Below are 25,790 nucleotides of genomic sequence, written 5' to 3'. Positions count from 1 at the left end.
AAATACTAAGAGAAGTAGATATAATCTTGCTCTCTTTTGAACCCCACATGCCTTTTCTCACATTCAAGTGAACGAAATAAATTAGCATCTAAAATGTTTATAACAAAAAAGTATTAACTCCTACCTCCATTATCTTTTAGATGTAGTGCTATCTTGGTATCATCTGGAAGAGAAATTCAAAGTTATTATAACAAAAAGATTTTTAAAGGTGTATAAAACTTATGATTAGTAATTGTTAGTTAATTAAAGTAATATGACTATATTTTGATAATTTGTTGAATTAATTTTAGTTCAGTGAAAGGAAGAACCAGTTTCACATGATATAGTACTAGAACTTCTTAAAGAGATAGTAAGATCAAAACTTAAACAAAGCAGGTATGTTTCTTAAAATTTTGTGAGAAAAGTAAACAGTCACAATTTAAATTACATCTATTTTTAACTTCTACAATTGATAATAGAACTTGTAATTATAACTATTTATTTAAAAGTCAAAATCAAGAAATTTCAAATTAATTGGAATAGTCAGGATTTATCAACATTTATACATTTAATTTCAAAATATGTCAAATGGATTTTCATTAATAACAAATATAATCAAAAGCATTTATGAAAAAGATTTTGTCCTGAGTGAACATAAGGTAGGCTAACTCTTTTCATTTGAAAGGCTATATTTTGTTCTAAAGGGTATAATTTATATTACAGAAATATTTTTCATGGGTTTTAATATAATGGACTAAAATAATGAATGAATTTAAAAATGTTGTTTTTAAAATCAATGAAATGCATTCAAAACTTGTCCTCCATATCACTTTATGCCAATTGCCTTGTAGTATCCAATTAAAGTTCAATTAAAAACTGGTTTCAAATTTAATTTCACTTCCTATTCAAAAGAAAGCATGGCTTATGACAATAATTAAGACAATCTTTTCCCTTGGTCCCTATTCTCCTAGCAATATCATTCAGAATGGAAAGTTATCCAGGGATGGCTAACATGTCTCCTTTCCCACACACTGTGTCTATGTATTAACACTACCTTCTGCCTTCTTTATAGGAGGAAGAACTATTTTTGTGACCTTTCCAGTGTCTCTGTATAGGTTATGCACTAACATTATATGATACTGATATTGTTCAGACTTCAAAAGCAGTTCAGGACATTGCAGGTACTTTTGCCGTCCCATCCTGTGACTGCAGTGTTGAATTTCGAGACTGCTAAACTAAGTCTCATAAAAAGAAACCTGTATTTTTTCTCAGAGAGAAAAAGAAGCCAGATTACAAGCAAGAGTTAAATCTTCCTAAAAAACACAATATATTAAATGAATCCTCCATATATTTTCAGCTCGTAATATTTTTGTCTTCTTCCCCTTTATCCCCTTTTCTTTCCTGTATTTTTCCTTCTTTAAGTAAAAGCAAACTATGTCTTGGGCACCTTCTGTGGGCAGACTGGTGGGTAGCTGGGCTGTTGCTGCTCTCCTGGTGGTGGTTAGGACCCTGAGTTGCGTGGTGGTCGTATGGATGGTTGTGGTGGTTTGAGACGTTTCCACTGACTCTGTGTTCTCACACATCTTCTCCTTTGACTAGGAAGAGATGCAAAAGGGAAGACAATTTGAGTAATCACACAAATGTTTAAGAAAATCTTATCAAAGAAGTGGGGCCACAAAGGCTCTCAAATTAATGTGAGCAATGAATTGTTTTTTACTAGGTCACATTTAGAGATTTGGTAATTTACAAAAGTCTATAAAATAGGAGAGACAGAAAGAGGCAGAGAGAGAGAGTGAGAGAGAGACACAGAGAAAGAGACAGACAGAGAGACAGAGAGACAGAGAGAGACAGAGAGAGACAGAGAAAAGTGGATACTACAAAGTACGTTCAAGATTTAGATATTCAGATTTCATTTGACCACTAACCGTTCATATTATTATCTTTCTTAAATGTTATGCACTACATTTATCAAAGACATAATGTCAAACGGTGAAAGTGCACACTTGAAGAAAAACAGATATATAGGTAAGATTTATAAAATAGTTTAGCATGTGAAGAAAGAACGCCTTTACTTCAAATGAAACGAACTCTAAATCCTACACATTTACTAACAGCTTCAACCTACATTACAGTCTCAAATTTAATCTGCCACATGCTGAATTAAATATAGGAAATTTTGTGTTCTTTTATAAATATTCAAAAGGTACACAAAGAAATAGCACTCATTTAAATGCTTAATTTAGTTGACCTTAGCAGGGCTACCATGAAGCCACCAGGAAAATATGCATCTCCTATTTACTTATTTGTAGCCTACAGAAATGAATCTGTAATTTTCTCTAGTCACAGTCTCTGATGCTGAAACCAGCACAGTTCATAGGTTAGTGCTGAAACCCATCTCTCTTTGCTTCTGAGGACTGCCCCTCATAGGCCTCAATGGAAAACATGAACTCCTATACTAGCACACACGCTGTGTTTGAGAATCACACAGTTAACACCTTTCTTCAACTCTCCTTTAATCTGTGAAGTACTTTGCATGTTTTCTCTGGTTAATGAAGAGTTCCTGATACAGCTTTCTTTTCATTAATTGCATCTGATGCAAGCTTATCTCCCCCTTCATGTTTTCGGGCCCACCGAAGGCCACAAGCTATAGTTCTGTCTTCTCTTCAGCTCCACAGAGCTACTGATCGTCTCTCTGACTCAGCATTAGTTGTCACCCCTACACCCTGTCTAGTATTCTGCTGGAAAAGCTTTTAGTCTGAAATCATAAACTTGATTATCATCCTTCAGTCTATCCATGTACCTGTTCATTCAAATTCTTCCTATCCTTGAACTATGTAGAAAGTTCAAACACAATGATTTTCTTTCTTTACTCTCCTTTCTTTCCGTCACTTTAACCTATTTTCAACAACTTTTAGTATTTTTCTGGGCTTATTTTTTAAAACACATTTTTAGGGAATCCTCAATATGATTTATAGTAAGAGCTTCCCTTTTAGTGCCTGGGCTAAAGCCAGGCACAGCTGCAGATATCCACAAACTGACCTCCCTCCTCAGTAGGCCATCGGATAATTGGCAATACTGCTCTATTAGGCATATAATGTCTGCAGTTAAAACTGCTTACTCTACCTAAAACTAACAACCCCATCGTACTTCTCCTGATTTCATACCATCAGTTAACCTTATACTTTTGATACAAGTTGGCAACACGAGCTACATTTTTTACAAATCAGCCTACTTTCTCTAATCTGAACCGACATTTGAGGTATCACAGACATCTCAAATACCAGAAAGCTACAATGGAACACGTCATATATTATTCTCCACTTGTATTATTTTTCTCAAATAATCGTACTACCAAGGACCTCAGAGTTTAGTGAAATCCTGGATTGTGTTTGTTTATGGAAGTAAAGGAAGACTAAGAGCTCTTCTGTTGCAAAACAGGTAGGTACTGGATGAGAGATGAATTTTAAAGCTATATTAGAATTTGTAGGAAGTAAAGAAAATCTATTTGTTCTTTCTCTAAAACAAACAAACAAAAACAAACTGTATGCTGTAAAGAGAACAGGAACAGTAGGGTTTCCCCGTGGAAAACAAACCAAAGCCTTCTTATCACTTTAAGGAAACCAATCACCTCAGGGGCCCTAAATCAAAGCCTTTTTTTCCTCTCATGAAGGTAAGACCTGTGGCTGTGGCATCCCTAAGACCTCAGAGTCCCAACATCAAGCCTTTTTTGGTGGGAAACATCACTTTTTGGTTTATGGGAAATCTCATGGGATAGCACTAAATTAGTGTGCTCACTAAAGGACACAAACCAGAAACACAGAAACAGTGCTTGACAAACAGCAAAATCAGTGAGCAACGAACAGTATGCTTGGACTTTCAAAACTTGGGACACTGGGGCTATCCAACATGTAGTATATAAAAATTATGTAGGAATATTTAAAGAAGTGAAAGGAAAATTTGAAAAGTACGTTGCCAATATATAACTACAGAAAAGACTTGACTGATTCAATCATCAAATTTAAATTTTAGAAATGAAAAATATATTATTGAAATGACTCCCTCAATGAGTAAAATAATTAGAATATTGAATAAATAGAAGGCTGAGCAAAATAAAGAGAATCAAAAATGGATAAATACATCTGAAGAAATTCTTCGCTGTGTAGTACAGAGAAATAATAAATAGAAGATATAAATGAGAGATTGAAAAATACATGATAAAGTAAGGTAACCTGATGTAAAAATAACAAAAAAAATTTTTTTACAAAATTATACATGTGCTATTCATCCAAGAAATAATGATCATGTAAAAAACCAGTTCCAAATGGGACAAAATTTTAATATGAGAGACAAGTCTTTAAAACATGTAGAAGAAAACATATAAAAATAGCTTTTTAATAAAATTTGGGTGTATGTGCTATGTCTATCCTTGGTATTGACTGACAGCTTTGTTTTGCCATATTTGACTGTATTCTTCCCCCCCCCCCAAGAAAGTAATAAGCACTAAGGAGTAATAAAATCCAAGATGTGTAAATTTTGTTGTAAAAAAGAGAGGGAAAAAAAAAAAAGAAAAAGAGCTCTAACGGATATAACAGCAAGTGTGTTTGGGGGTGTTAAATAGCTGACTTTATCAATGTTTTTGGAACATTGAACACAGCTGTTTGCAGTCTCCCTGTTTGAATGTCCACCTTGTGTTCTTTGATACTGTGATTTGAGGAACTATTTTCAAGAAGATAGTGTGTAATCTACTAGCAGGTGATTTCTTACTGTTATGTTTTTTTGTTTTGTTTGGTTTTGTTTTGTTTTGTTTTGTTTTGTTTTGTAGTTCTGTATTGCGTGTACCCTTACGCCGCTTTGGTTTGTTTTGTGTTTTTCTCTTTTTCCTCTTAAATAAAAAAAAATAATAATAAAAATAAAATAAAATAAAATTTGGGTGTACAGGTTATTTTGGTGGTTAGAGACAAGGGTTGAGTCTTCCTAGGTTTCCCAGAATGACCTCAAATGGAGATTCTCCTGTCTCTACTTCCCAAGTAGCTGGGATTCCAGGCATGTGCTACCAGGCCTGACAGAAAAAGTTTTCTTAAACAAAATATACAGACACATAAACATAAGCAAAGTCTGATAAATGTGACACACTAAATTGAGATAAATTGTGAATTAAAATCAAAGAGAAGATGACAGAGAAACCAAAGTCTTGAAGGAGATATAAAGATAGACGAAGATACAGATATGTATCTGTACATTACAGTTTAGATCTAGTGTCCCTTAAGAACTTACTTTGCTTGGAGGTGAGGCTTTGAAAGTGATTGAATCATGGGTGCTATAGCTGGCTGGCTCTTAGGAGGCAGAGCCCCGGAGGGCGGGCACTGTGGACATGGCCTGGAAGGGCACTGCTCCTTCCCTGGATCCTGCCTTCACTGTGATCAAAGCAGCTTTCCTCAGTCTAGGCCCTCTGCCACCCCAGAGATCACAGGAGGACTGAACCTTCTAAAACTTGAGCCAAAATCAACCTCCTATTTAAGTTGCTGGGTATTTTGTTCCCCTGATGAGGACAATGACTACGATAATCTCTGTATCTTTATATATTAGCAAGGGCCATACAACGATAAATAAAAGGCATGGGAAATAAAATGCAAAATTTTAGATGGCATGATTAGCTACATAGTCAGACATAGTTTTTAAATTAGTAAGAGAGTTTTGTAAGGCAGTTATATTCAAAGCTTTTTTTAGTATATTTACTTATAACCAACAAAGACACAGTATCTAGGAAAAAAAAAGATAAAGATAATTACCAAACAGAAAAATAAAAAAAAAATATATATGAATGGAAAATTTGAGATTCCAAAATTGAACATTTTCCTGATTCACATGTAGCAGTTCTACTTTTAGGACTAGGAAAACTGTACATTTAATTCAAGAGGCATGCATGAAACATTTTGTAATCCTGTAAACTTGGAAGCAATGTCCATAAACAAAAGGCCGAGTGAGAAAAGTATTTTGTAAGAAGGCAAATTCCAAAAAGGCAGGGTTTTGTGATTTGCTGTTTATTTTAATTTTTTCCTACATCACAGTACCTAAAAAGGAAAAATTGACTATTATAGAGTAGGATAGACTATGAGCTCTTTGGGAGAGGCAATTTTTGTTTTCAGTCTCTGTAGTTTTACTGGTTAGTATAGTTCATAGAATATAGTGATTTTTCTTTGCACTGTAGTTAGGCGGGCACAATGTGATGGATTTTTCTGTGTTTCCTATAGTTCATAGTGAGAACATACTAAGCAAGAAAATTAAAATGTATTATTTGGTGAATCTTTACACAAATACATTCATTTTGAACACTTTTTAATAGGGTTAACAATGATTACATGAAACAATGATTTTAAAACATAGTAATGGGTTTATCAGTACACTATTATCAGTTCATTTGCATTGTGTTGCTAGATAAATTAGATTCATATATATAACTGTAATTTCCCAAATGGATGTCAAAAAGTTGATTAAAGTTGTTTTTGTATTGCTATATGCAATGACTAAGAATGTTCTTTAAGATATATTTCTCAAGATCTTTAGGAGACCCAAAAATTGAATTTTAAAAGGCCTTATATGAACCACTTATGCCCTAACAGTTTTTAAAATGGTACTGTGCTATGGTTTACTTTACTGCATGAGGAAATTTGTATAACTGTTAATAAGTTTAATTAAAATTCATGCCCTAGAACTTCAATAAAGGAGGAAGAAATTCTTTATGAACTATTTTTAGGATCTCTGTGACTCTGAAATGACAGTGTAAATGAAATTCACTAGAAAATTTTCAGACTGGTTAACATTGCGCCCTTAGTTGTACAGAATTGCTTGAATTACTTTACTGCATGATTATTTCTATTGTGTTGACTTTGGAGTTAACGATGTTCCATTTCTTCTCTGTTACCTATGCTAAATCATCAGTTATTATCACACATCTGATTTGCTATAATTGGTCTTTTTCTCATACCATTGTTTTTGTTCTTTAAGCTAAAAAGAAGGAAAATGTTTCCTGGATAGTAGCAAAGCAGCAAGTGTTTAGGAGCAATCCTTTTTGCCTGCACAGAGTCAAACCCAGGCTCTCCTATTCTCCAGACAGGTGCCTAACTCTAACTGGCCACACTCTGCTTCTCTCCACAAACTCCCTCTACCTCTTGCTTTCCTATTCTGGTAATAAGATGAGTATTAATAACATTTACCCTATAGGATGAATATGAGAACAAACTGAGATTACATATATAAGAAATTAACCCAGGGCCTGGCACGTAGGAGGTGTTCAGTGACTGCTGTCTGTTTTTATAGCTTAAGAGCTCCATTCTTAGTAAGATGTAGTAGTATCAACATATGACAGCTTGGTCCCAGGAATTTTATCAATAAAGCATGTGTACCTCTTCAGGGCATCCACTGTCCACCCAATCCTGCCGATGGCGATCAAATCCACTGGAACATCTTCCAAGATCCATTTGTAGTTCAGCAAAGAAAGTACAAGGTGGAGGGTGGGGAAGAGAAATTGAGAGAGAAAGATTGGTAAATAGTTGTTGCTGAAAATGTCAGTGTATCATTTTCTTCTGCAGAGCTGGGAACTGGAGAAGTTACATTTAAGAGTTGCGCTGACTTACCAATCATCACTCACGCCTCTGGTGTCCCACTGTTAGGGTCACACATGGAGACACATGGCAGAGACTGACTACACAGTAGAGAATGTCTAGATTTCTGCATAATGCTAAGAACAATCGCCATTCCATGAAGTTGAGTTTCTTCTTTCTCATATTTTCTTTTCAAAACAAATTAATAAAGACAAGATTTTTACAGGAATCATTTTCTCATGATGGATTATTTATTTAAAGACCAACTATCCCACAAACTCTTTATCATGCTTTTTAGGGGTTTCAAAGAGCTCCTGGAAGATAACTTCTAAACTCAGGCGTCTTCTGCCTGATGACAGCATTGGCTTATGCGACCATCTACACTGACAGTGATTTATTATGAAAAGCTCATATAATTCACCTGGAGCCCAGGGCCATGATGTATCAGGTTGACCTCCCGGGAGCATGAGACTCTGAGATGAGTCAGGAAAGCCACAGGGATTTCCCTTGCCTGTGTGAATGACCCTCTTTGAAACCCTGGGCCCAAGGCTTAGGCCAGCGTCTGTGGTTGGCAAGCACATGACATTGCCAGGGGAATTAGTGCTGTCTAAGTTTTCTTGCTGGGAGATGGCAGCTGGAAGCCTGTCCCGGAGTTTGTGCTATGTGTTTTTTACCTTTGATAATTTTAATTTATCTTCTTTTTGTGTAATAAATGGAGACTTTGAGCATAGCAGCTTTTCCAAATTTTGTGAGTGCTTTATGGGTGTAGTTGGACCTGTGTGTGTTCTTGGGGATCCTCAACAACACACTAGGGAGCACATGGCTAACAGGATTTTGTTCATACTACTTGCTTTGACTGGAATAATTTGTCTTCACTGCCGGTCTTGATATAGCTCATTCATTTTCATGACCAGAAATTACTACTCTTGGCACATTCTGACAAAGCTTCATAATTACTGTGATCACATCATTACTATTTCACTTTTCTCCTTTATATAGTATCTCTTAATGAACAAACTTCTCTGAAACAAAGTTGGGGTCATTGTTTTCTATTGATCACACTTAGTATATCTGACACATGATAAGTTAAAAATTAAAAATGTTTTTCTCGGTCTATTAAAATCAAAGATTTGCATTGTCCCTTAATATTATACACACATGTACAGTACATTTATATATAAGAATCCATATTAAAGTATATCAATCCAACAAGCATTTATTTACTTTTGAAAATGGAAGAAATTCAGTTTGGGAGGTTTATATTTCTTATAGGGGTAAAATTGTACTTTTTTCTTCCCTTCACATGTTTTGCAAAGAGTCCACATGCGGTCTTTTCTAAGAGTTTTAGCTAAAGATGCTAGCATTCTTTCAGACACTATGGCATGAAAGAGCATAATTTAATTCAAGGGAAATGTGAAAACAACCCTACTGTCAACCGAGAAGACCATATCTGTCATTCTCTCCAGACATGACCCACTGAAGCTCAGCTATTTTATACCTACCATCTGTGTTGAGCAAGTTTAAGTGTGGCATAATCACCAGCGTGTGACTTGGCATTTTAACTTCAAGAATCCCCAGTTGGCTCGAACCATTTCTGCTCACCCAGTGATATTCTGATGTGTGATGTCTATTTAACTTCAGGTCAGTTACGTGACTGTTTTCTCCTTTTCTTTCAAGTCTGTTTAAATATTCAGGAATATTCAGGAATGGACTTTTGGAAGGTGTGAATGTATCAGTTTTCTACCAAGAAAAAATTGAGGGGTGTCCCTTAAGCACAAGTATTTGAAATGAACTTTTAAAAAACATAGTTTGTCTTCACTTTCTCTATTCCAGATTTAAAAAAAAATAGTGAAATACATACACTTTTATCTCATAATGATACAGTAGCAGATCTTAAATTTGTATGCTACTGAAAGCTTATCTTACAAAAATTAGCTGCTTAAATTGTTAAAGTAATCCCAGGATAAAGTACAGACATACTGCAGTTTCCTTGACTCATTAAACAATCTCTCAGTTGTATTGTGTGAAATTAAGCTCTACTGAAAATATGTGAGTCAATTAAGTCCTTCACTCATTTATTTACTCATAATTGATTCTCTTTTAATTTATTTGTAATTTACTAACGGTGAGCATAGAAGGGACCGAGAATGCAAAAACCAGTAAAATTTGGTTGGAAAGTCTCATACATTCTTGGACCTAAGTTTCTTAAAATTGAATAAAACTGGATTCTAACTTTTTAGCAATTCTTATAATTCAGAAATATAAATAATACACAGAGCAATTATGAGCAAAAGTGTGTGTGTGTGTGTGTGTGTGTGTGTGTGTGTCACATAGATTATTTTGAAAGCCACTTTCTTGTTATTTCTGAATTCCAAATAAAGAAAAAGTCAGCTGAGCTGGGGACATGTTCTTATCTCCTCTTAGTTGTTTTTTTATTTGTGTGTTGGTTTAAACCCAGTGACTTTAAGCATGTCACACTTCAGCATGTTGATTTCCCAGCACTTGTAACAGTGATGCACAAAGAGCCTCTCCCCACTGGGATTCCCTGGGATGCCAACTGAAGTGCTATTCTTGGATCTGAGTATGATTCACTTTTCATTATGAAGTAGCATCGCTGATGATTCTCACCACAACCACACTGACATTAGAACACCACTGACTTCCTGGAAGGTGAAATCAGGCCTCTCAGCTTCTCCTCAGCCCATCTGCCCCTTGTTATGCTCTCTCCTTTCCAATAACAGCAGTTTTCCTGCCCTTCCTGAGCGCACTTAGCTCTTTCCTGACTCTGCCTTTGAACACGCTGTCACCTGGAAGCCCCAGGAAGCCCCAGTTACTAACTCTGTTCAGCTCAAGCCTCACCTTCTCCCAGCACCATCCCTGTTTCCTCTCCCAGGTAGAGCGAGAGACTATTGTTCAGACTTCCCCAACCGCTGCAGCAATTCCAGTTACTGTACTATAGCTGGTTGCCTTTGAGTTTATCTTAGAGGCTTTCAAAAGAACAAGGTAAAAGTAAAGCACTTTTGTTAGAATTTTGTCTTGGGCACAAAACAGGCTTCTGATTCAAGGAAAGTTATTTTCCTTTCACTTTTAAAATTTTATCTTAATTTATCATGATAGAGTAGATTTGTATATTTTTATGTGGTATGATGTGGTATTACAACATATGTATGCTCAATGACAGATGATGAAATTAATCTAATTAATATGTCTTTCAACCCGGATATTTTTTGTTATGAGAATGTTTAAGGTGTATTTTCTTAGGAATTTTGAAATACACAATACAATATTATTAGTCTCCACCTTGTGAATAGAACATAAAAAAAATTAATCATCCTATCTAACTGGAACTGTTATCCTTACATTAGTTTTCTGAAGTTGGTTTTCTCATCTGTAAAATGAAGTGGGGGGTGTATATAATAATAAGAAGTACAGTGGTACACAAGAAAGGTTCGATAAATATTAGCTCCTTTTAATAGCTTGGTCATGTCTTTGTAATAGGTATGTAGCAAAGTTGGTAATTGTAGAAAAGAGTGAGATTTTCAAAATAAATACAAGATTCAGAAAATATTACGGATTTATTCTGTGTATGGTAATGTGAGACGTTTTATAATATAAATTTCTTGTATTGAGGACCTAGATTTTTAAAATCTTAAGAGAAAAAAAATCTGAATTTCCTCATGTTAGAGCCAAATCTTTAATCAACATTTATATGCAGATAGTAGTTATGAAATTTTGTAAATATTCCTCAAACATTAACTTGAAAAAAATCTGAGGGTCTAACTACAATAGATTGTCAATGTTTTTTATTTTCAAATTATCCTACCTAATTGCAAAACAAAAAGACAGAGGGCTGTACTTCAAATAAATTTTAGTCTGCACTGCATTTCAATGAGGTGTTGATTTTAAAGCCCCCAAAGAACATGTTAAGGAGCCTCCTTAAATAATGCTGTTTGAAACAATATTCTCCATACTTGAAACATCTGTCAAATCAAGAAACAAGAGTATCAAATTTCTTATTTCAGTTTTTTAGAAACTGTTTTGGAAATAGGACTACTGCTTTTGCAAGATTAACATATTTGAATGAAGAAAATGGATTAAAATATATGCATATGTGATAAATAAGGGTTAAAAATGAAATGGATGTCTCTCTGAGCATCTGAACATGCATCATTTTGCCAGTAAGATGAAATATCTTCAGAAGCGATCTCAGGAAGGAAATATTACATGAAGTTAGGATTGTGTCAGGAAATATTTTCTGCATCAGAGATAAACAAACTTGTTCTGTGAGGGATGAATAGTGATTATTTTATACTTTGCAGCTATATAATTTTTGTCCCAACTCATCACCTCTTCCACTATTAATTTGAAAGCAGACACAAATATATGTATAAACAGATGGATAAGACTGTATTCCAATAAAACTTTATTTGTAAAAATAGGAAGTGATTTGACCTACTTTATTCCTATAATTTGTTGAAATCTGTTGGAGATTACTATGTAAAATTCTGCAGATTTTGGGACAAATGCCTCATCAAGTGTATTTATTCGAGTGTGTTATCGTAATAGAAAAATCAGCTGCACGTTTAGAAGATTTTCCTGTTAGTTTCTAAAAGTTTGAAAATGATCCTTTAATGTCAAAGAGATGGAATGATACTTTAAAAAAGCAAATGTATTTTAGATTAGATGATAAACAGCTAATATTAATTAACTAATGTTATTTATAGATAAAGAAGGTAGTTTGATGCTGTAAGATATAGGGATGTTTTATTTGAGAAACTGAAACCATTTAATTTGGAAAATAGATCATTATATTCTAACAGTAGATTATACCCACCATTATTTTAAATACAGATTAGTGGAATCATATCTCATTTGCCTCATGGGTACACTTGTGGCTCCTAGTTGGCTGCAAGCATGACATGAACAATATCACCTGTGGACTGGTATCTCTTTACAATCAATAAACTTGATGGTAAATTTTTTCAGAATTTTCATGCATAAACCACTCATTGAATACAGCTATAGGAATGCAGATAAATCAATCAAAAACCTATTAGAGAGGCAATATTGCAGGATAAATTAGAAAAATTTACCTCTTTACAACATGTAAGAATGTGAAGCATGGTTTGTTCTAATAAGATGTCTTGAATCTAATCAACTTTTCTGAGAAGATACCCAAAAGGGGAATAGCTGGATTGAATGAGACTTCCAATCTAGTTTCTTGAGGAATTTCCACAGTGACTGCACCAGTGTACACTCTCACCAACAGGGAAGAAGGGTTCCTTTTTTCCCATAACTCTACCAGCATTTGTTACTGGTTGATTTCTTGATGATAGCCATTCTTTCCGGGGTAAGGTGTTATTTTATCTCAATATTGTTTTAATTTGTATTTCTCGAATGACCAGTGATGGTGAACATTTTTTCATTTTTATTTGTCGTTTGTGCTTTTTTATCTGAAAAATGTACATGCATTTCAGATACTCATTTTTGGATTGGCTCTTTGAATTGGATTTAAGGCCTTTGACTAAGGAACAACTGGCTATAATCTTTCCAACCTTGCGGGTTGTCTTTTCACTTTATTGGTGATTTCCTTTGTTGTGCAGAAGCTTTTTAATAAGATGAGATCCCATTTGCTGATTCTTTGTAATATTTCTCATGTAGTCCAGGTTTTGTTCATGAAGTCTTTGCCTACACCTATGTCTTTAAGATTTCTACCTATTTTCTCTTCTAGTGTATTTAGTGTTTCTGTTTTAATATGAAGATCTTGGACCTATTTTGACTTTAGTTTAGTATATGATGATAGATATGGATCCAGATTTAGTTTTTGGCATGTGGAAAGTCAGTTTTTCTAGCACCATTTATTAGAGACTACTTTTTGTCCAGTGAATACATTTGGCTCTTTTGTCAAAGATGAGGCGGCTGAGTGTTCTGGAGTTGACTCTGTATCTTTTATTCTGTTCCACTGATCTTCAGATCTGCTTTTTTTGTCAATAACAAGATGATTTTATCACCTTAATTTGTAGTATAATTTCAAGTCAGGGATTATGATGCTTCCTGAGTTGCCTTTGTTGCCGAGAACTGCTTTCACTATTTTGGGTCTCTTCTGATTCCTAATGAATTTTAGGAACATTTTTTATAGTTCTGTGAAGTATGTTAGTGGTATTTTGATTGGAATTACAGTAAAACTGTAGTTTTGGGAGTATGGCTATTTTCACTATGTTGGTTCTTCCTATCCATGAGCAAGTGATATTTTTCCATTTTCTAATATTGTTTGTTTTCTCAACATCAGGGACAGAAATAACAAAACTTGACCAAAGTATGTGAATGATTTACTCATACAAAGGATGTGATTCCAGAAATCTCTAATTATAACAAAAAATATGGATAACTCCAATACAGAATTCCTTAAATTACTTTGGAGTAAACCATAGTAAGAAACTATATAATATTAAGTGTTTAAACTTTAAAGTTTAGTTTGTGTATGCACTGAAGTGAAAAAACATATTCATTTCACTGTGCTTTTTTATTTTTGCTGTTCTTTTCTCTAACGAGCCCACCCACATAAAGCACAGATGTATTTTCTGTTCTACTCTATTTCATTAAATGCGGGTTGATATGATCTTCCCAAATTACAACCTTTACTCTGAAAAACACCATGTCATAAACAGTTCAAGGGTTAATATATTGAGCCTTTAAATAGCAGTACCTGGTTTTAAAATAACAATGTCAACAAAATTTAGAGTATTGTAAAAACAAACATAGGTACATCCAATGCCATGATATTGTTGGAGTTATTTTCCACCCTACTGTATTATACTTTATTTATATGTACACATCAATAAAATATGACAATTTACTTTTCCATAATTAATGTAAGACCTAGGCATTTTAATATTCACAAACAACTTTTAGGAAAAATTGTTAGTGACAGCATATATCCCATTAAATGGTTTTATAGAAGTATATTCAGGTTCTATAGACAATACCTGTGTCATTTTAATTGTTATAATTCCTTTTAAATTTAAAATTCATCACTTTCACATTTAAAATTTTTATATTTTATTTCAGTAGATTTTTAAAAAAGATTTCATGAACCAAGAATGCTCAATATTTTGCTTGTCAGAAATTTGGACCTTAATTCCAAAAGTGAATGTTTTCTTGGCCTACAGCAGGATATATTTTTACGTAGTTAAGGTTTTCAGCTTTTTAAGATGTATTTCTTTGATTTTGTTTTTTCTTTAAGAAAATCCTCCCATTCCTTGGCACTAAATACTTACTACATTCTATTTTTGTGAGTCCATTAGTTCATTCTCAATGTTTTAAACGCTTTTAAATGTATTTTGTCATATGACTGAAAGCAAGAACTAAAGTAAAAAATATATATTTCTTTGAAGAGTCCTGGGGCATTTGTTAAATAATGCCTAGGAGTTTAAGTCTTCTATCATTGATTTTATATTTAATTTTTTCTTGAACATGTTCACTCATTCTCCTCTGTGATTTTCATAATCACATTCTAATGTTCCAAAATAATGATCCCATTGTGCATTTTATAGAATTGATGTGGAAATAACTGACATTTTAATGCATTCTAGCTTTTCAGACACTGAAATGTTTATTCAAGTGACAGTCTAAGTGCCTCGCCAAATTTTCATTGTTTCTTAATATGGTTTCTTCAGGTTAGTAAGTTTGTTAGTGACTGTTTACCTATTTTTACTATATTAAGGAGATTTTTTTACTGTATGTTCTATACTCTTATTTCTGACATAGATAAGTAATGACTTGTGTAATTCTTTTTAATTGGTTCTTTATTTTTGTTTCACTATTTCTAAAATTGTATCTCTCATTTTAAATTTCTATACTGTGTATGTAATAACTAGAATATAAAATTATGTGACATAATAATGGTGATAACATCCAGCCTTATTCCCTATTTTAACGGCATGTCTCTGGGGCTTCTGTGTTCGGTATATCTTTATGTTGCTGTGAAACAACATTTATTATTGCGTGTAATCAGTATTCGTATATCTCTGCTAACATTTTTATAGGAAGTAGTACTGCATTTATCAAATAACTTTCCAGCTATCAAGACACTGAATGATCTTCAGCACATTTCTATTAATCACATTAATAGATTTTTAAAAGTTTATTTGTATTTATGGGATAAATGTATTATTGGAGTACATTTTAATTATTTTAACTCAGTTTGATTTTTAATGATGAGGTGGTGATATTCTATACTTAAAAATGATACAAGATATTCATGAATAATCTACAGCAAACATCATACCAATGGGAAAGCTGAATTCTATGTTTAACAAAAGCACGTAATAGCTACTCATTCCTTCTAATAATCTTCCATTAAGTTCAGAGGTCCTAGATTGCTGAGAGTCTAATAGAAGCTTTGTATTTAGAGACATGAACTGCAAGTTTAGCTTACTAGCAGTCAGTACAACTTAAAAATAGTTCTTAGTTGATGAATCTTATATATGTCTTTGGCAACTAACAAGCATATGTCTGAAAACCTGTTTCAACAATATTGGTCCTTATTTCTGAATGAATTTCAGTTTCTTCTTCAGAAATACAGTCCTTCAAAGATAAAAATGATAATCAGGTTAAAATATGGCTATCGAAGTAAGACTAAGACTTTATAAACAGGCAACTATGCTTGTTTAAATTATGTACATATGAATAAAATGCTTCATATTTTCATTGTAGGAAAGGTTATACTTACAGGTGTGTTATTTGTAAGAATGAAACGAATTATCTTTGTTATCTATTAGCATCTAAGATGAAAAAGTTAGTTTTCCATTTAAAACTTCTGCTATTTTGCATATTTCTAGAGTCCTTTGTGTGAGTAACATGCAAGCCTATAAAAAATTAAAAAGCAGAGCAATTTGTATGACATTTAAAAAGGAATCTTTTATTTTCAGACTTGACTCCTTTTCCCAAGTTCAGTCACTAAGAACAGTGAAGCTTCTAGCTTTGAGTTAATAATTGCCAACTTGATTAATAATTTTCAACACACTATGGGTATTTTCAGGTTAAAAAAATCTGCTTTATTTAATATGCCCATCAGAAGAATAAGAAAGGAAGAAGTGGAGGGTACTGATACTAGCTTGAACTTATAAAAGTTGACCTGAAATTTGTTCAACAGTTATCAGTTATGTATTTCTCATGCCAATTTGGCAATGTTCCTTGCAGTTATTACCATTTGACTAAATGTGAGGGATATTACTCAGTGGAAAGAATGGGAACTTAAGAGTTGCATACATAAAATCGGGGTCAGTCTTTGGATTTGATATCTATTGTGATCAACACAAGTTACTATTAGAGATTCAGTTTGTATAAGATGGAGATGGCAAAATCCATCTTTGCTGGGGTTTGGTGAGGATGAAATGACACACTGTAGATGAAATACTGTTTTGGTGCGCGGCATAGTAAGTGCTCCGTAAATCCAAGTTACTGCATAGTTTTGTATCCTTACAGTCACCTATCACAGGTCATAAAATGCCTATTGAAAAAATACACTGTAACCTGAGTCATAAAGAAAAATCGACATCATATCCTTCAAGACCTGATGAAGACTTCAGTTTCCTTCACCACAACACTCAAAGTCATAAAACAGAAAGTCAAACTCTTTAATATTTGAGAATCTAAGTTTCTTGCCAGCACCCAACTTTGCTATCTTTGTCCAACAGAATCGAGATCTGAGTCTTCAAGGACAGAAGGAAAAAAATTCCTCCCATGCCTGAGCCACCAGAGTATACACCGAGTACAAAAACAAACTAATGGAAATTTCAGGATTTCATTTTTTAAATATCCTTTTAAAAAGTTCTTGACTCCACACCAAGTTTTATATTTAAATAGCATCTCAAGATGCATAAAGGTGAGCAGAGAGAGCTATAACTTTTACTTTGTTGTTAGCCCAGAAGAAGAAATCTAAAATCTTGGGGCTTTAGGTGTGCTGTGCTTCTATAAAATGCTATCCTTTTGCTCATGAATTTTGATTCTGCAGTGATCAGATTCATGGCTTCCGCTTTCTGAGCTATTTTCCTCAAGAGCATCAACAATGCATGAATCAGTTCACCCCTGTCCTGACAAGGTATCCAAGTTAGACTTTGGTGAGGAATGAGAAATCCCCTGCAGAGAGGTTTATCTGATCAGAGGAAGGTCTCCTCTAATTTACTACTTTACTATAAATAAGTGTCTGAATTTTACTTGGAATGTTTGGACTGAGAAATAGAAAAAGGTGCTATTTCTAGTAGAAACTAGAAACTAGGCTTCAGGATCAAACCTGAAATTTTCATTGTTTCTATTTTGAATGATGATATTTTGGAAAAGGACTATTCAGGAATACAAGAGACCGTTACCATTGCTGTCATCTCTTCAGGAAGAGTAACCAATAAATGGTCTCAGCAAATCAGTATCATTGTCTGCCTCCAACTGCAGTCATCGTTTAGGAGACAAAGTGCCCCTCATTGCATTAATTGGGTTTTTGGAAATGATGTACATAAAGAATAACTGGGTGGACAGGACAGTCAGTGCTTTCCTATCAGGAAGACATGCATGAATGACTGACGTTGGAGCTAAGTCCAGAGTGCAGCTCTCCAGAGGCCCCTCATGGCTACTCTAGTGGTTCGGGGGGAAATAAAAGTGAATGGCTATACTCAGCACTGCACCTGTTCACAGAACATGCCCAAGGCAATCTAACTGGTATTTCATACATTTGGATTTTTATTTTTAAAAATATATTTCTCCTATTTAAGAAATAAAAAGTGAGAAACCATTTTATTAAATCATTTCTATACTTTGTCATATTATAATCCAAGAATTTTGGGATGGGGGACTTAGCTCAACAAGCATAAGCACCTGCCTGGTAAGTGCACAGTCATGAGTTCAATCCCCAGTGTAAAAAAAAAAAAAAAAAAAAAAAAAAAAAAAAGATTTTTATCATTTTATTTTGCAGTACATTAAATCTTTCAGACATATACTATTACTATTACCTCATTTAGAATATAACATTGACAGACACTGTGAGAAGCAACGTTTTCTTTCTGTCCTTAGAAGACACAAGATGAGGTAGTATAAGACTGATAATAATAATGAAGTGAACCTTACAATCACCAGCAGTCTAGAATTTAAAACATTTTTGCTCAAACACTTTTTGATACTGCACTTCCACATCTTTCAAGAGATATTATATTTGTGAAATACCTTTTCTAAGATCTAGATTAAAATAAAATAAAATAAATTTTTATACATACATGGTAATCTATATTAGGTCACATTAGACATTCAAGATGAAAATTAGTAGTTACCCTTTTTCAAGTTTATTGTGATCAAAAGCACTATGCTACTTAATTTATATTTAGAATTCATAGTGAGTTTAGTTTTATCTTCTAAACATGTAAAAATAATTATCTGAAGTAGAAATAAATTTATTTTGGTGAAAAGACTTCTAAAACTTATAGAGCTTGCTGTAATGTTCTCAAGATGATTTCTTTACTATTTAAAACCTTTATGCTTAAGAATAGTACATACATAATATGTTGTGTATGTGTGTGTGTGTGTGTGTGTGTGTGTGTGTGTGTGTGTCTGCGTTCACTTAGCCTCTTGAATTCTAGGTTGCAAAAGCAATACTTAAAAAAATAAAATGCTATTGGGGCTGGGAACGCTGCACAGTGACAGACACTTTCTGAAACATGTATGATGTCCTAAGTTTGTGTCTCAACTGTGTTCTTCCTCCAAAAAAGTCACTTTTAGAATATAAAAAATTGGCTTCCATTTGGATTCTTGGTAACGCTCACTTCATCATGGATCTGTGAGTTCACTTGGAAGGTGAGAAGGTTCCTGAGAGTGCACCAGGCCCAGGTGCCCAGGTCCATATGTCGATTATCAACAATACATTGGTAAATCCATTCCATTTTAGGGAAAGTTGCTAGTTATAAAGCAGTGTGTTCTTCCCTATTTCTTTGCTTTATTCTGCATCACATTTCTCAGGCATATAAAGTATCAAATTACTAAATGCTAATTCTATTAGAGCTTTATGCAGCTCATGTGTACCAATGTTCTATGTCTTATTAAAGACAGCAAAAAAAGGATTTTAAGAATTTGGGCAGGAAGCAATTTTCTGCTTCATGAAATACAGTCACCTTATGTTAACAGAAGCATTCTCGGCTATGTGGTTTTGCTTCAGACTTGTTTTCAATGAAACTGACTTAATATTGTGGAGCATAACCCTTTAATCAACATAGGAAGGATGTTTACAGCAAAGGCTACAGAAGCATATGTTGAATGCATACAGCTACCTGAATCTCCATGCTACTCTCTTCCTTAGCTCTCGGCATCCAATAATTTAACACTCTCAAATTATCTTTCATTATTCATCTGTAACCTTGTGGTTTTAGTTTGAAGTGGTCCTGCATTCTTTTACTTTTTGGTACCCTCTTTAAGTAACACTCATTAAAATCATTAATTTATCCTACTATCCCTGTTCATTGCACTAAACCTCTCATAAACAGAGTTAAAATTTTTCCCAAAATAATTTGCTGTGAATAAGATTTTACTTTTTCCCCATTAATTGACACATTTGTTATATGTTTTTCATTTATTTGGCAAACTTCTCTAAAGATCTAGACAGTAAATATTCTGGACTTGTGAGTCTATGCTCTCTGTCACAGGAATTCCATGGTGGAACATGACTGTGCCATCCTAGATATTTCAATCTGACTTTATTTCTGAACACTCCAGTGTAGTGTAAACCAGACAGTGACAGAACAGGAGGACAATAAGAATAGCAGAACGAGGTTTGGTAGAGTGGCTGAATAATTTTCAGGGCACACAGCCCACGTTTGAGAGGGAAAGATGGTATGGATGGGAACTGGGTCAACAAGCAAAGACAGGCCTGTTACAGGAGACTGAGCAGGTGCGCGCTTAAGGGAAGGATCTGCAGCTCACTTCACAGACAACAGTGGTTTCCTCATTAATCTTTTGTGCTCAAGTTCAGTTAATCTATTGGTCAAATTTTCTTACATGTTTATCTCCTACTATGTGTTCCTTCCTGTTTGTGCTGTTACTATAGATCATCCAGGGGGATCATCAGTCATATTTCAAATGTCTGAAGAATTTTGAGCCTATTCTTTCAAAGTGTAGATTAGATCTTTGGAGGGAGGAGAGAGGGAAGTAGGGGAAGGGACTGAAAAAAGAATTAAGATGAGTTATATCCAGGTACCAACTCCGGACAGTGAATGCAATCATTGTGTATTGCAAATGTATAGTAATAAAAACTAAAAATTAAACAATAAAATGTCGATCACAGATTTTTTTTTAATCATAGACCATGTGCATGGGTGAGGCAAAGGAGAAATTACTCTCCAGTTCCTGATAGAGTGGTAGGAAATACCACAGAATAAAGTGAAGATGCAGTACTCCTACACACAATGCATTCTTTTTCTTGAATGCCATTTTAACTGATTATTCACAAAATCTTGTTTCTTTTTTTTGCCAAGAGAACCCTGTGTTATTTTTATTGCTAGGCCTAATTCATGACTTTCTTTTCTTTTTTTTTTTTTCTATGAAAACTACCTTGCCAATCATGTATATTGTATGAGCATAACCACAAGTATAGTTAAAGAACTTTCATATGTATTCCATACAAAAAGTATTCAGCTAAGTTGTGAATGGAGATTCCTGTCAATAACCTATTAACTTTTTCTTTGGAAAAGGTCAGGGAGGGTCTTTATTCGTACCCCTGAGGGATTCCTACTGCTTAGGGTTGCTTACTCAGTCTATTCTCATTCCTAACAGGGCTACACGTGTCAACATTTCAACCCTAGTGTTGATTGTTTTCATCTCTACAAAGATCCAGTCTATATAATTTTAAAAAATTAAACCTTAACTCCACCAAATATCAATTTTATGACCTTGGGTTTGTAGGCTTCTAAACTTTCCTAAGTTTTCTCTACGTGGTTTATAAAAGACTAATCCTAATATCTCTTCCTGTGATTCCAAAGACGGAAAGCAAGAACAGAATGAATCAACATTAGTGATAGGAAATGTGCTCATGTGACACCTTGCAAGTAGTAAATACAGAATTGAAGTTATTGTAATTATTGTGTTTTCAGGCGCCTCCTGTGCTTCAAACAATCTTCCCATTCTTTCTTTCAAAGCTCTTGGGATATATCAGCAGCAGCAGCAGCAGAAGGAAATTTGGGCAATGATAAAATAAACTTATGAGTTAGTTAAAGTGTGGAGGAGGAGTAGGTTAATTTTGAACGGGGCTAGATCAATACTGAGGTTTTTTCTCATGGTTAAAACACATTATATTAAGAATATAAAAACCTGTGAATTTTTAGAGAATCTATCATTATAAATAGTTATAGCCAAAGCCATGATTCAGAGAATAGTTATCCCTTGTCTATGAGCTGTCATTGAAGGAAGAGGTTAAGAGCAGAGGTGAAAGAATAAATGGCTTTCTAGGAAGGAAAAATAAAATGAGTCTCACTAATCTAGACTCTGCTAATCCTTTTCTATAAAATTGAAGAAAAAAATCCTGGAATGCTAGTATTCATGTAACCCTCAGGTTTCATTTTTATCTGGAATTAACTTTGTTTTTGCATGCCCTGATAACATAATTGGGTTGGTCAGATTGACCTACAACTACATGAAGAGTTACATTTTGACAACAGTTCTACTAACAAAACAATGGGATTAGTGTACACAGTGCTGATTTACTGCATTTCTTGTACTTTTCCATGAATGACAGAATTAGAATTCCTGAAATAATCATATTTATTACAAATTATTTGCAGTCCTTTTAATTGGTAAAATTGCATCTCTGACTCAGGGCTTGACAGAAAAGTGTTTAGTATTGAAAAATAGCATAAAACTAGAATATAATTAGCCCCGTGTTTATATCAGAAAATGAGACTGTCATGTTTTAACTTTTCTGGAGGATAGATTTTTACAGAAGGTGAAAACCAAAAATTATTGCAATGGCATTTTAATAATATTCTTACAAAAATAATGAAATAGTTGGTTCGAGTATGAACATATTGTCTTTTGCATGTCTTTTGCTTGTTAAACACTATAATTCCAGCAAAAATAAACCACAAACTACTTTTATTGAATCTTTTAATTTACCTTCATAGCAGCTTTGTAAATAAAAGATTGGCAATTTAAGGTCCTCCCAAATAATCTATACTAATGTTAGTCTTTTTTTTTTAAACAATAGCCAACTATAAATTTGCTCATTTTAAAATTTTTATTTCCTTGTCTTTTAGGGATTATACTTTTTCCCCCATAATGATTTGGTACCTACAGTTTTTAAGATGAACAAATACAATTTAATTCTTGGATAATTAACTTTTAATTATTTCAGAGTAGCTCATTATTTGATTAGTCAAAGCAAACAAAGGAAATGGAATTTATAAGTCACCACTAAAATGTTCCAGTTTTAGACACCTTATGTATGTGTGTGAGAGTAAACTTGGCGAAGGCTAGCTTCCTAAATTATTGCCATATAAAATGTAGCTACCACAGTTAGTTAAAGCATTAACAAAACTTCAGAATCAGTTGAATAATCTTTAAAAAGCTGTTATAAATATATGTGATGCTAAATAATTCTGTAGATTTTATCCATACTTTGCCAGTTGGTTTGAGATGGAGAGTAAGCATAGCATTCATTGACAGGAAAGAAGAGATTCTCAAAGAGCACCTTACTATTTCAAGTGGGGCTTGGTTATCAGAAGACTTGGTACAAGCATCTATTTCTCTATAGAGTTTGGAAAAAAGAAAAGTAGTTTTTATTCTATATTCATATCCCTCCCTAGAGGCTGGCACATGTGCCAATGGACAAAAAGAGAGAGAACAAAATATAAAACAGGTTTTAGAGAGCTAGAAACATACACAATTTAAAAACATTTTTCTGAAAAAAATTGCATACATTTTATATCCAAAATCCTTGTCAATGAAATCCTATCTTTGTAACTTTTCAGAAACAAAAACTTTTTGTCATTGAAAAACAGATTTATATTTTGTATTTTAAAATTGCTATTCAACTAATACACTGAAAATAGTAACATTTTGTCTACTAGAGTTTTACTATTCAGTGATTCTGATAAGCAAATACAAGCGATTTTATCTTGAAAGAAAGTCAACATATTGGAACATGGATTAATAAAAGAATGTGAAACACATGCTTCAGAGATTAGATGCCTTTGTAAACAGAACCTTGTCTTCTCCCAATTTATTACAATAAATCTAAGGCAATAATAAATTTTGGATCAGGGTTCTTTGATTCCAAAATTTTGTCAGTTTATTAGTTCTTCACACCTAAGCACTAAAGCCAATGAGTTTCTTTAGGTACATTGTTTAAATGTATATACAGTCTATAGGTATGAACTCAGACTGTATGTGAAAAGCATTGGTTCAAGATAAAGTACAATTGAATGAGCACAGTTACATTTACTCTAACTGCTGATGCATTTTTATTTACAAATTTTACTCTTGGCCATGTATTCAGCAGTGTCTGTCTCATCATACAACTGTGGCTTCCTGACTCTTCTCTTAATCCTAGAGTCTTGGACTAAATTTAACATCATAGTTGAATTACCTAGACATTCCCTCATGGCTGATAAAAGAGTTTTTCCATGCTCAAAGCCTAGCTTCTGCAATGAGTAAAGTTATAAAATCAGCAGTTTTATTATGCTTAGCATTCCTTAGTGCTGTAGCTCCCAGGAGCCCACACATTGCCTCTTACTAAACCCTGTTTTTCCCATCATGTCCAACAAACCTTGGGCCTTTGACTAAACTTAGATAAAACTGTTGGTTACTTTTAGAATCTTAAGATAGGAAAAATACTACCTCCTTAAGAACGGGCGTCACACCCATTAGTGCAAATGGGACCATTTGTAGAAAGGAAGAAGAGGTGTTCAGATCTCTCTGGTACTCTCTTATTCAGAACCATAAGATCACTGACGGGAAAGGTTGAGTCAGCCCCACAATTTAAGTTCTCTGCATCCCTCTCTCTTTCCTTAAGCTTAGGCATTTTAATTTCTGTGCGCTAAAAGAGCCAATGATGTAAGTGCATTCTACTTTGAAAATTTAGCCGTGTTTTTCTTTCACCTTTAATTAATTTTCATTCATAACACACTTCACATTGTTAATAAATTATTAGTTGATATTTCTGATTTTAAAGTTTCCAAAACGTTTGAAGTATATATGATCCCTTCTGTTCTTTTAGTTATTGCAAATAAATATAATTTATTCAGTGAAAAATAATAGCTACCACCAGGTACATTCAAGGAAATGTAATAGAATTAGAAAGTTTAAAAATAGAGGAGTTATTAGAAAACATCAATTTTCTATTATCTTCTACCTCATACTAAATATGTGTCATATTGCTAGTCTCTTAAAACTATTTACAGGAATGCCTATTTACAGGAATATGTGTATTCTACTTATAACTTAAATAGATAGAATCATTGAATATATTTATCTCCAGACTTTCACCAGAACAAAATTTTTAACTTTAATATAGAGCTTAAGCAATACTTTTAAAGTGAGACATCAAAGGATGAGCAACACTATATAAAGCAAGCGTACGGCTGGCTTACTGGTGAATGTTGGCATATTTCTACCATTTGTCAGTTTCTTCCTACAGCAATTTGGCTGACATTGACAGGGCCAATAAAATAGCAATTAGAATCCTTAGGAAAGCAGAAATCTCTGGTCTCAGTTATCTCCACAATTTAGTCTAACTTCATATTTTGGATATTTATTTTAGGCCAGGCACTGTGTGGGATACTATGAGAGATGCAAAAATGAGCAAGATTGCATTTCTACTCTTTAAGGGAACTTATATTCCCCTTTTTTTCTTTGCTGATTTCTCCCTGCCAGCAACTCCAGGTGGCAACAAATTCAAGTCACACAAGAGTCTATAACAAAAAGCTACACATACTGTTTCTCCTTTGACAGATACTTTTGTTAGTTTCTATACATCTTTTTAGAGGAATTCTTTGTCTATAAAACATACATGTAGATGTACATGTATACTATTTTTAAAATAATTTCAGGTAGTGGAAAATTAGCATCACCCTATGCTATGCTATACCACAGAGCAAGTGTCTGGAAACTCAGGTTATTTTCAATTTACACTCTCCCCATAGCTGATTTCATTCAGTCCCATGAATTTAAACTCCATCTATATGA

The 25,790-nt window shown here is 33.7% G+C and overlaps 1 protein-coding gene across 2 annotated transcripts in view; it reads right to left on the bottom strand.

Annotated features, from left to right (window-relative positions):
- Plxdc2 (plexin domain containing 2) overlaps positions 1-25,790 on the bottom strand; it is a 416,118-nt gene that overhangs the window by 61,355 nt on the left and 328,973 nt on the right. For both annotated transcript variants that reach the window (XM_063237895.1, XM_003463885.4), the window contains exons 10-12: positions 7,383-7,443; positions 1,427-1,574; positions 125-163 (exon numbers count right to left, since the gene is read on the bottom strand). In XM_063237895.1, coding sequence (XP_063093965.1) covers positions 125-163; positions 1,427-1,574; positions 7,383-7,443 — 248 coding nt within the window. The remainder of the gene's footprint in view (positions 1-124; positions 164-1,426; positions 1,575-7,382; positions 7,444-25,790) is intronic.

Source organism: Cavia porcellus, unplaced genomic scaffold (genome assembly GCF_034190915.1).
Source record: "Cavia porcellus strain 051 isolate PalLab524CR breed Dunkin Hartley unplaced genomic scaffold, mCavPor4.1 scaffold_27, whole genome shotgun sequence".
NCBI classification, from domain to species: Eukaryota; Metazoa; Chordata; class Mammalia; order Rodentia; family Caviidae; genus Cavia; species Cavia porcellus.
This window is presented reverse-complemented; position numbering and strand designations above follow the sequence as displayed.